The following is a 12418-nucleotide window of genomic DNA, read 5'->3' as shown; positions in this document are numbered from 1 at the left end:
CACCTCTTCCAATGTGTTGTCACTTTAACCTGAATGTTGGCTCATGTGGGTAATTGCACAGCTGAAACGCAGAGAAATCACTTTTTCTATCTTGTGAAAGGATGCACTTAAGAACAAGATATTTTTTGCTGGTAAACTGTTGCAAAAGGGAAAGACGTTCACCAAAGTATATAAGTTATATGAAACCTGATGTATAACCAGGTTATACATCAGGAATAAAGCTAGGGACCAATATGACTGTGGTAATTTAATTTGTTTCACAAAGATGCACTACTTTATCTGACACTACAGCCAAACCAAGGCAATAGCAAACTAAGTCAGTGTAAACTATGAAGGTCTACCATAAATGTTTACTTTTTAACACAAACCAGAGATCTAATATTTTATATTTGTTTATGTATTATTAATAAAGATAATTATTTATTGTTAAAAAAAATACAGTCGAGATTTCAATGAATTGATAAGTTTACTTTGTAAAACTGCAAATAATAATCTTTGTATGATATATGTAATGACAAACATACTGTCTGATGCTATTTAGTATTTTTTTTGTGTGTTTCACTTTGCTTTGTTTATAAATAGATCTGAGCAATTTATCTATCATTCTGAGATTTATCATTCTAGATAAAGGGGGTCCATTAAACCTGGCCTCCCTTTCCCAGATTCCACCAAATATCTTTATAAACACTGAAGGAGGGACCTGAAATCAAATTCTGCTTAAGACCCCAACTTTGGGCCAGTGCGGTCTCACACATTGAACCCCTACAAATTACAATAAAGTTCGTGGTCGAAAAAAAACCAATCTTTTGAAAATAGTTCAGAAGATATAAATCTTTAAATATTTAAGCAGTGAGGAAAAAAAGACGGAGATATTCATGTGAGGTGAAAATTAATAACTGTGTGACACACGGGCCCTCTGGCTGTAGTGTAACATTTAGACCTATTACATAACTCCTTCACTAAAATTAATAAATCGGTCATTTTTTATTTATTTATTTTGACAAATGTAGGCATCCTATCCACTTGGGTGCGCGCATCTAAAACTCTTGAAAGACCGCTCAGCTCCTCCGCAACATCCTGGTCTCCATGCATCGCCCTGATGTAAAGGTGATGATAGATGATGGGGTTTTTTTCCCCTCTTCCTCTTGGGGGTGCCGCACAGCTGCTACTTCTTTAAGAGACACCGCCCGCCCCCTCGCCTGTATTTTTAGCTGAGCCAGCTTCTTCATTTGCTGGATAAGACAGGCATATCTCTGAGTGTGGACTGGAAGGACTTCATCGTTTTTAATGCATGACATCAGTTCGCATCCTGTGGATTTGCAGTGGGCCCATGCGGCCAGATGTTCCCTTGGAGTATCTATTTTTCAGATGCTGAAACGCGCAGTCACCCCGTGGATGCTTGATGTGCGTTATGAAACGCAACGCTGCACCGGGTACCTAAAATGAAGCGAGATCAAACAAATTAAAGGGGAAATCTATTCATCTACAATCCAAATATTCCTGCAGCGCAGAATCCTGCTCCTCGGCCCGCTGGTTCCTCTTTTCCTTGGACTAGGGGATCAGGAGAAAACCTTCAAGACGGAGGGGGTAGTGGAGCATCGAGGGAAAAACAGGGGCAACATGAGAGAGCGGGACTTCATGCCCAACATGGAGAGAGGCAAACCTGCCACTTACACGGGGGACAAAAAGGCTAAAATGGCTGCTAAGACTAACAAGAAGTGGGTGAGACTTGCCACTGTTTTTGCATATGTGTTGTCGGTGTCCTTAGCAGCCATTATCCTGGCTATTTACTACAGTCTGATCTGGAAACCAACCAGCGCATCTTCCTCATCTGGGAAGCCTGTGGTGCCTGAAGGGGTCTCCCCCACCGCGAACATCTCAGCAGTTTCTCCAAACAGCAGCGTCTCAGAGTGGAACTCTACACAGACAGTGGTGGTGACTGATGTGGCTGTGAACCAAACCGGGCTGGCCACGACCCCGCGCAATTATGCGGAAAGGGGGTTCGTCTACATGCGCGGCGCAGCGGGAGCAGAAAGTGCGCACGCGGAAAAACTGAACGCATCTTCCCACGGTGACACGCACACGAGCGTCCCTCTCACCCCGGAGGAGGAGAGCGACGCGGTGACCGAAAACAGCGGCCCCGAGCAGGCGGCCGCGGACGGAGCCACTGTCCCTCCGACTTAAAGCCGGAGCTGAGAGGAGACTGATCGGGCCGCCCATTATAACCCACCACTGTACCCTCTCTTATTTAAAAACGTAAAGTTTTACATTCTCAAAGCCGCAGGTCGGATTAACACAAAGGTCTTCTTGCTGGAGAGCACACTTTGCAGAGCCCCCGTATGGGTGCCGAACTGCACATACTAACTCGTAACCTTGATTTCATGCCTCAGAACAGAGGACCGCTATTTTCCTCAAAGATCACTTTCCCCTGTACTATGCTTTCCTTTTTATTAAGACATCTCTATGCCTTAAATCCACTTTTGAAGCCGCTTACCTACCCGAAAGTGTGGACAAAACTGGTAAAAATGTTTCCAAATTATATAGAACGATGGCCAGAATTATGTTTTTGGTTTTGTAGGACACTCTGTTATACTGAGCTGTAATTTATCAAATTAAATCCATATTACACGGCCAGCATTTACTTGTGGGGCCCATTTGCGTTACAAAAGGGGCCACAAATGGGATTGTCTGAAGATTTCACCATAGACATAGGCTGGTGTTAAATTCTGGTATATGAATACTGCCGTTTTACTGTATTTACATTTACATTGGTCCAGTTGAACAATTCAGTATTGCAGTGATGAAATTCTTTGTTTTTCCTCCCTGGTGTTTCTTTCTACCAATTTTTAATTCTTAGTCTAAGTTTAGACCATGCCTAGTATAAAAAAAAGTCAAGCAAAATGCATATGAGCAAATCAGCACAAACAATTTCACTCATGTCTAAATTCTGTCTATGTGCACCCTGAATTTAATTTATTACTTTAAATTTAATACATATGCATAGGCACAAATATTGAACGCTTGTTCATTTCAGTTGTACATTTCAAGAGCTTGTTTGAATATATGCTTTTTGATGTTCTTAAATTTATATTGTAAAATAACAAGCTGGTATTAGCTGGTTAATTAGTCAAGCTACCGCTGCTCAAGTAGCCTGCCTGCACTCAGGTGCTTTACAGACATTCAGGTCATAGGATGTTAGGTGTCATTTTAAAACAATGACAAGTGGTGCACCTTTAGTTTAGTTTCCACACCATGACCAGCCATGTCTTTTGTGTCTGGAAATATTCTGAACAGTTAAATTTGTCTTTCTTGTAACTGTGGGAGAAGTGTAGCAGCCATCTTTGAGCCAGCTGAATCAGCAGTGCACAGCAAAACTTTAAAAAAATGTTGTAATCTGTTACATGTAATCAAATTAGGTTTGTCAAACTTACTTTATTTACATTTGTTTAACATGACATCTTAATAAACTTATGTTTACTTGGATAAGTCTAATTTGACTACTTGTAACATATTATTATTTTTTTAAAAGTTGGATCACATTTTCTTTTTTCACTGTATACAGCCAGAGATCACACTGGTCATTCTGGAAACAATTTCAGATGTCATAAAAAATAATTTAAATATATTAATGCTATCAATTTTTGTGCTTTTCAAACCATAACTATTTTAAGTTTCATACCTACATACCAGTAACCAGCCTATGTCTATGAATTGTAAAATTAGGGAAAAATTGGGAAGCATATGGGTACTGCATAATTTGGTTGGGCTAAACCAAATTAGTATCCAGCCACGCTGAACAAAATTTATATGGAGCCATTATACACATCTTGGCTGGGTACTTAATTTTTTTACATATAGCTTATAAACTGTGCTTTCTTTGATTGATCATACTCTGGATTCTATCCCATTAGAAGAGCCTGCATTATTAAGTTATGCTCAGGTACAGTATGTGCATATAACTATGTAAATGTTATGTGTATTTGGTTCTGTACATATAAGACAGGCATACATATTTTGGCCTTGAACATTTAGTGGAAATAGAGCAGATTTTTATTGAAAGTAACAGTATATACAATAGGCATAACTATATCCCACCATACAAATAAACATCTGTGGGAAATGATTAATTTCAATGGTTTTCTATCAATTATCTGTTATTATTCTGTACGCCGATGATATATTTGTTTATTTAGAGCATGTTTCTCGAACTGTGGCACAGGTACTACTGGTGGTACTTGTGTCTGTAGTAGTACTCAGAGGAACATATGGTATCAAATATTTACAAGGTAAATGTAATGTAAATGAGCTGTAATGTAGAGCTAATAAGCCCAAATTGCTAAAGAGATGAGATGTTCAAGCACATTGATCTGGACGCCTATTTAGATCACCTACTGGGAATACCGATGAAAACTAGCCTTTTGGTACATTTGCATTTAAGTTTACATGTTTATTGATGTACGTTATCCCTTTTGAATACATGTATACAAATAAATATATATTAAAATAAAACATGGAAGCTAGGACAGTATTTTGAGGACTCTGTTGTAGAAACAGAGGAAAGTGAACTGGGAAGAGGTGCCTTTGGCTGTCATGCTGCGCTTCATTTTCTTCTCAAATTGTAGATGAGAAAATAATGTCAAATCCAACCTGACTGTGTCTGAAAAGCAGTCGGATTTATGGGTTTTTTGCACTGCATGATCAGACTAGTTAGGAGAGTACTGGGAAAATCCTGAGACCTTTGATACTTAGTCTAAGTTTGCTGATGTTGGGGCAACTGTCAAAAAGAAAATCTAAGGCATAATCTGACTGCAAATATAACTGTGTATGTCAAAGCCATACAGTACAGTAATCTTTCTCTGCTTGTTGAGAAAAAAGAGGTATGAATAATAATATATCATATCAAAGATATGTCAGAAAACTTTACTTAACATTGCAATGGCAGTATTATTGCGCCATTAAAATATGCTGAATGTTTGTCTAAGGATTTGCAGCTTCTACCCTACATTTATAAGTGTGACTGAAAAGTTTTCCTCTTTAAGGGTAACAAAACCATTTTCTGCTCCTTAGCCCTACTTCACAAATATAACTTCGGGATGCCCACCCTTGCCTGCTCACAAGTACCAGAGGTTAATGATTGAAATTAGCCTGGCCATTGTCTTCCTGTGTAATTCCGCTCAAAAAAAAAAATTTCTTTCTTACAGCATAGTCTGGGCTCCCTCCAATTGACTTGGATTGATTTTTAACTGGAACAACCAGCGAACGGAAGGAGAAGTTGTGAATAATGATGTTGATTTTCTGTGCTGTTTTTGAATTTTAGTCTGCGTAAATCTTTAGCAACGGCAGTGGAGGAAGTGAACTACGCCATTCAGTCAGTGTTGGTCACACTTCCAAATATTATATTAACATCGATAGCCGCCTCGTTCAGCTCGGCACTTCTCGCTTAGCATTGGAGCATGTTTTTTTACAGCACAGGTGATTTCATGTAAGCTTCTTAGCATCTAACTGGTGCATTACAAACGTCACGGGCAAACGGTAGCAAGCAGGTAAAATTTAAAATCTCAACACAGTCCACATCTAAAAGAAGCAATCATTTCGCCACAGCAGAGAGCCCAGATTGTCTGTATGAAGCAAATAGCGAAGGACCAGGGGCTGATTTTTACCAGGTTAGGTTGATAAATAAATAAAGCAGTGTATCTTTATTTACTGTAGATTAAGTTTTCCTTTTTGGATGCCACATGTTTTAATTTGTGGGAAGAGTTGATGAGACAGAAACCCTAAAAAATAAATAAAGTGTATTTCTGGAGCCGTCACAGCAATTTAAATGCATGGCAGCCATACTGGATCTGAAAGTCAGTGTTGATGTGAAACGTCAACTTTTCTAATATAAAGGCCTTCCTAAATTTTTTCTGTATCTTTTTCAGTCAGGAGCTCAGATTTTTTTTTTTTTTTACTACAAACATGCAAATGGGTAATGATGTGTTGATTTTCTTGTGCAATTTAACATCAATTTAAACTAATGTTTGAGGAGTCTCTTAAGAGTATGGTGGTAGTTTTGCATAAAAGTTTGACAACAATTAGTCTGAAAAAATAAAGTTAAAGTAGATCCAAATAAGTTTTATTTAATTTCACATCTTCCATATTCTTTAAAACATGGCTAGAGGAATTTAAATGAACAGTGACTCAGTTCAGAGTGTATAACAATGAGTGTTGTTTCTTGTGAAGGCGTAGGTACAACAGAAGTAAGAGCAACGCCAGCACAGGGACCTCAGCTTACAGCCAGCCTTGTGATATTAAGTGTTTAATCAAATTTAAGGAGACTCTTTTGCACTGTTTACATAGCTGTATGATCAGTAGGGTTCACATGTTTTCATCTCACAGACTGTGCCACAATTCTACTTCATAAAAAAACACATGTGACGAGCTACAAAGTGGAAATAACACCTGCTCTTCTCTTTCAGCAGAGTGTGAGGGAGGTGTATCGATTTGAGTTCTCTTGTTGTTGCTCAGTACAGAGCAGAGAGGCACATTACACAATGTTGCTTGCTGCTATTTTGACTCCGCTCTGTCTTAAAGAGGGAATTGCTTGGATGAGAGGTTCGACTTCTGTGGTGTCAGTGACAGCCATTATTCACAACAGCGATCCAAATTAAATCATTTGATTTCCGCTGAGCAGCCACCACCTCACTTTGATGTAAACAGTGAGGACAGGCCTTGTTGTGTCAGCGTGACAGATTTGCAGAATCAAAGCCAAGGTTGTGTGCTAAACAGGAGGTTCATTCATCAGAGGAGGCAGCAGGAAATAATTACAAGAGCGACTGACTGGTGTCTCTTTACGTGTTTGGTCCTAAAATATGCATAGCCAATGGGTCCTATGGCTTCTTTTGATGGAGGAGTTTATCTGTGCTTACGGTTATTGCTGGGAGCTGCATCTGAGTCAGAACGCACAGCGTATGACCTCATGCCTCTCAAACCTATTCAACCAAGCAGATGATTCAATTATATGATGTTAACTCAGTCATATTTTTCAAAAGAGTCGAATATGAGATTTGTTTGAGTAGCTAAAGGAAGAAAATGGGTCACAACTATTCACGCAATCAACTCTTAGAAGAAGCATTTATTTATTGTCATGCAGTGTCTTGCAAAAGTGTTCACTTTTTGTCACAGTAAAACAACAAACTGCAATGCATTTAATTGGGACTTTATGTGATAGGTCACATAAAGTAGTCCATGATTGTGGAGCAGGTATAATTGTAAAAAATTGACATTTGCAAAATGACTTAAACTTTTACAGAATGGATGGAGAGTTTTAAATGTTCACGCCTTCTCACCGATACTCAATTGGAATTAGGTATGGACTTTGACTGGGCCATTCTGACTTTTGAATATGCTGTGATGTAGATCATTTAATTTCTGGCTGTATAATTTGGGCTCTTGTCCTGCTGGAAGGTTGACTTTGACTCTAATCTGAAGTATTTTGCAGCTTCCAACAGCTTTTCATTAAAAACCTAGAACTGACAGAATATATGATTCCTTGTGCATTCAACACATTAGCTAAAAGCTTCTTGATATTGAGCTGAATAATGATAACACATCTGACAGATCTTTTTAGAGACATTGATTCATTTAAAATTTTTAAGCTTATACTTTTCCACATAATGCTGTCATTGCTAGGAACATGGAATGGGGACAAAATAACATGAAAAGTTGCAAAACACAATGTCTTATTCACAGTATAAAATGGTTGAGTTAAAGGACTTTCAGTTTAGGTTGGTTTGTGCAAGACACCAACCTAGAAAGCATGTGTCATAATACAGGAGACATGTATTCAGGATGCAGGAAAACTACTACTAATTGCAACTAAAAGATATAATAATTTTATAATTTTTATTTTATATATTTTATTTTATAATAATTTTTCCTTATGAAGTAAAAATCTGTGTGAGTCATACATAGTAGAAGGGTAAAATAAAGGAACAATCAAGTGGTGTATCTTTAACTAATAAATGTGGACTAACAATCAAAACACAGCTGGGAAATGAAGGTTGGATTACTACTGCAACATTTCAGAATGAAGAATTTTTAATAAAGAGTGCATTAAGGAAGAAACTGTTCATTTTTGCTTTGTATTTGTGTTACCCTTACCATCATATTACCGGCTGGTATTACAGAAAATCTGAAGGATGAATTTGTTTTAACAATAATGCAAATAGAGAGTAAAAGAATACAGATGTACAGTTGATCTATTGTCTTATGTGATGTCACTGGAGACATCTGGATTCGGAAGCTTATATCTCTCACGGAAGATTTTACCTTCACTAATTTATGATTGAGAACAAAATACAAAAACACAACCTCTTTATATAAAGACATGTGTTTCTATTGGTTACAAACTATTGTCTAAATTAAGTTGATTCTACTAAGGGGTCCAAATAGCAACTTTAAAACTTGATGAAATGCAACAGTATTCAGTCCTCAATTTCAATGCCTCAAATGTTTCTGTACATTTAAAATAAAAATACATCTAAGAGAATAAAATAAATTATAAATAAAAAGACAGTTCTTTTATCGGATTAATGGTACTGAAGCTAGCTGACCGCAGATCAGGTTGGAAGTGCAGGGACATTTTCTCAGTCTTCCTGTTTCTAGAAGAGGAAGAGAAAAGCAGGAAAAGGAGGCAGAGAAGGCACAGTCATCCTGAGCAGAGCGTCTGTAGAGGCGTGGTTGTTAGATCTTGAAGCCAAACATGGTGGGGATGGATGACTCACGCACCAATGTCAGGTTCTGTCAGGGTCACAGTGCAAACCCAGGCCAGAACTCGCTTCCACTTAACCTTCATTTATCAGCTCTAATAACAGACATCAGCTCTTACCTCATTGTTCTAAATATCTGGCTGTTAAAATACATCACACACCCAAACAAGAAGCCAAATCCGCCCTTTGTATTTCACTGCAAAGTGTCGTCTCTTTCCTGTCTCTAAAGACTGACAAACAGAAACACATTGCATCTGCACAGCAAACTAAAAAGTTAGAACCAGTAGAATTTTTACTTTAACATAAACATGCTCCATAAAATACTGCTTATTGAGCCAACTTTATTATTTAAAAGGCTTTTTTATATAGAAAAGTAATGATTTTGTGAAAGTGAGAAGAAACAGTGCCACAGATAAATGCTCATAAATTGAAGAGCAGTTTCTTTTATCAGCGTTGCAGTTTTTCCTTTATAGTTGTGCTCAGGCCTGTAACTCACAATAGTTTTATCTATTTCTGTAGCCAAAATGAAGAAAAAAGTGAATGAGCATTAAAGAAGAAATGAGAGCACAGGAAAGAAAGTTGGAGAAGAGTACCAGTGGTTTGTTTGAAAAGCTAAACATAGACTACAGTAGATTATAGTGGCAACCTAAGTTAAAAAGAAGCAGTAGCACACGCTTCTATTCCAATTTGAATTCATGTTATGAAGATTTATTTGATGTTTAATCTAATGGAGATTTTTTTATTATTATTTTATGTTATAAAAGCTGCTGTTCTGTCCAGCAATTGTAGTTCAATGTGCACAGGCATACATGTTTCTCCCAGCAACTCTGTCACCACAATAACCTATTTGACATTAGCTAGCCATGTAAGGGTTATGCAAGTCTAGTAATTTGAGATGATCAATCTGTAATTTACAAATTGAAGTCTAACCGTTTTGGTGTAATGAATTTGTCAAAAAATGTTACTTGAAGCACATAATCTGATATGCCACTCAAACTCTATAAACCAGTCTGTAGATATCTTACACATAAAAACATTCTCTTTGGTCCTAAAAAGTCACTGTGAGCTTATGTGGAACAGAGTCTGGATGGAAGGGAAATTAAAATACTGACATATTGTCAAGCTGTAGCTACAGACACTCTTTCCCTTGTTAAGCTCTGACACAGGAATCACATCTGAAACTAATTATCATGATTTGTCATGGCTAAACATGCTGGAGGACAATTTGGAGAGAGCCTTTATTGATGTAATGTGATACACGTATATCAGCAGACGGTTTATGTTGACAGAGGGTAAATAAGGAGTAAAAGAGCCATAAAAGAAAGGATTTTTTAACTGATACATTTTATAATCACAAACAACCTCAGGTACCTCAAAGATCTGGCTTTTGACTCCCTGCTCAGGACATCTGTTACTGCCATGGCATGAACAGTGTTGTGTCTTTTTCCCTCAAATTTTGATGCTCATTCTATTAAATCCAAAATTATTGGATAAAAAGTGTTTCGGACACAGAGGTTGGTTAATGGCTCTTCAGATGTTTACTTCCACTGAACTCATCCATGCTTTCTGAGTGCTGTAGCACAAGTACTCTCTCCGTCCTTTTTCTGTCTTGCCAAAAAATGGCCACTCATCCATTTATCCATATATAATACTTACTTCCTGTTTTTAAAGAACGCCACAAGAGGACCTTCTAAAAATGCTTATTTCCTTTGAAAAGTAAAGAAAATGGCCATTCTGATATTTATATTTAATTTTCTCAACATTTATATGCTATATATGTCTAAAATATATTATGTACTTTTGATAAAAGGCTTTCATGTATTAGATTACTGAAATGCTATGTTTCCCTGAATATAGATATGTTTTTATTGGGGATTTTTCTCATTATTAGCCATTTTTTCATCAACACAGTTAATATTTAAAGCTGCACAATGCCAGCACAAAGAGCAGACAGGATTCTTTGTGACTTGCGATGGCAGACCTCTGCACTAACATTGCTTTAACATAGTTGCAGAGGGACTAAACAAAAAACTCTTTTTTTGTCCTGGAAATCAAGATTATGAAGCTTCCACACTATGTAAAGCTGACATAATCCTACACTGCATTTCAAACCTCTACAACTGCCTACATGAATAATTTTCATATAACAGCAACACCCCCATGCAGTAGGGTAATGTGTGAAAATCTTATTATCTAGTTTAACATCAAATGCATTAAACGTAACATACACACAAATGAGTACCGTTGTTTTCCTGAAATTAGAAATAATCAGGATTGTGTAAAAGAAAAAGAAGTGTGCACTTCTGAAAGGAGAGAGGTTGCTGTTATGAACATTAGGTCACACACCCTTAAGGCTGCCATGGAGATAGCCTTGGGAGGCGATAATTAAAATACTGGCACCTATGGGAGGTCCCACCTGTTTCAAATGCAGCAAAGTGAATTAATCGCATCCAGTATGAAGGGATCACTGTGCAAACTGAGGCCTTGCATTTTCTATTTTACCAGCCAATTTTCTCCACAACACTTTAGATGTTTTTTTTATCCAAGATAAAAACACGCTTCATTAATTATCTCTATTGCTCACAAAGTATAGAATTATATGTGTTATCTGGAATATTTACTATTTAGGATTTTTGATCCACAGATGTGGGCAAGAATAAGGAGCCACTGAATTTGCTAGACATTTTTATGTACTTATTGAACAGAAACATCCCTTTTTCTGGATTTTATGGAGTAACTGGGAGTCTAGCAAGATCCTACTAGGTGGGTAATTAATTGGACTATTTGCTGTTAAAGACAAAACTCTAAGAGGCAGCCGTCTCTTATGGTTTCCTGTAGTTCCTCGATGGCTTTTTTTTTTTTTACTGCTACTTTATTTATGAAGCACTTTAAAAACAACAGCTGCAACAAAGTGCTGTACAGATAAAATCAATTACTTAAAACAACAGGGTCATTAAGACGTTAAAAGCGTTCAATATGTCAAAAAAAAATTTGGATGAATTGAAAAATGATTTGTGTCAACAAAATTGGACTAATGTATATGTGGATGATGTACACAGAGCATATGATGAGTTTATGAATATTTTGGGAGTTCTGTATAAAAGACATTGTATGACAACTAATTTTGTTAAGAAAGATGCTGTTGACAAGCCATGGATGACAAAAGGGTTGAGAAATGCTTGTAAAAAAAAGAATAATTTGTATTCATCCTTTTTGTTAAAAACGAAAGAAGCAGAGGATAGATATAAGAAATATAAAAATAAACTGACATGGATTATAAGAAAACATAAAAAAGAATATTATACCGACCTATTAACAAAAAGTAACGGTGACACAAAAGCAATATGGACAGTTATACATAGTGTTTCTACAAAGCATACAATAAAATCTGGTATTGCAACACACTTTTTAAAAGAAAATACTGAAATTTATGATCGGAATGAAATAGCAAACGAATTCAATCATTATTACGTAAATGTTGGTCCAAGACTTGCTGCTCAGATACCAAAAGATGATAGCGATGTTACCCAAAAAATTGGGAGTTGTCCAAACAGCATCTTTCTTGGAGAAACGGATGAGAAAGAAATAATGAGTATCGTAAACAAAATGGCGGATAAAAAATCAAAGGATTGGGTAAATATGGATATGAAATTTGTAAAGGAAATTAT

The 12418-nt window shown here is 36.9% G+C and overlaps 1 protein-coding gene across 1 annotated transcript; it reads left to right on the top strand.

Moving 5' to 3' along the window:
- The first annotated feature begins 1040 nt into the window (after positions 1–1040).
- On the top strand, positions 1041–4528 carry LOC116708774 (putative transmembrane protein INAFM2). The gene has a single exon (XM_032546788.1). It carries the CDS (start codon positions 1621–1623, stop codon positions 2182–2184), a length of 564 nt encoding a protein of 187 aa, XP_032402679.1. The 5' UTR covers positions 1041–1620; the 3' UTR covers positions 2185–4528.
- The last annotated feature ends 7890 nt before the right edge of the window (positions 4529–12418 follow it).

This window comes from Xiphophorus hellerii, chromosome 19, assembly GCF_003331165.1.
Source record: "Xiphophorus hellerii strain 12219 chromosome 19, Xiphophorus_hellerii-4.1, whole genome shotgun sequence".
NCBI lineage: Eukaryota > Metazoa > Chordata > Actinopteri > Cyprinodontiformes > Poeciliidae > Xiphophorus > Xiphophorus hellerii.
This window is presented reverse-complemented; position numbering and strand designations above follow the sequence as displayed.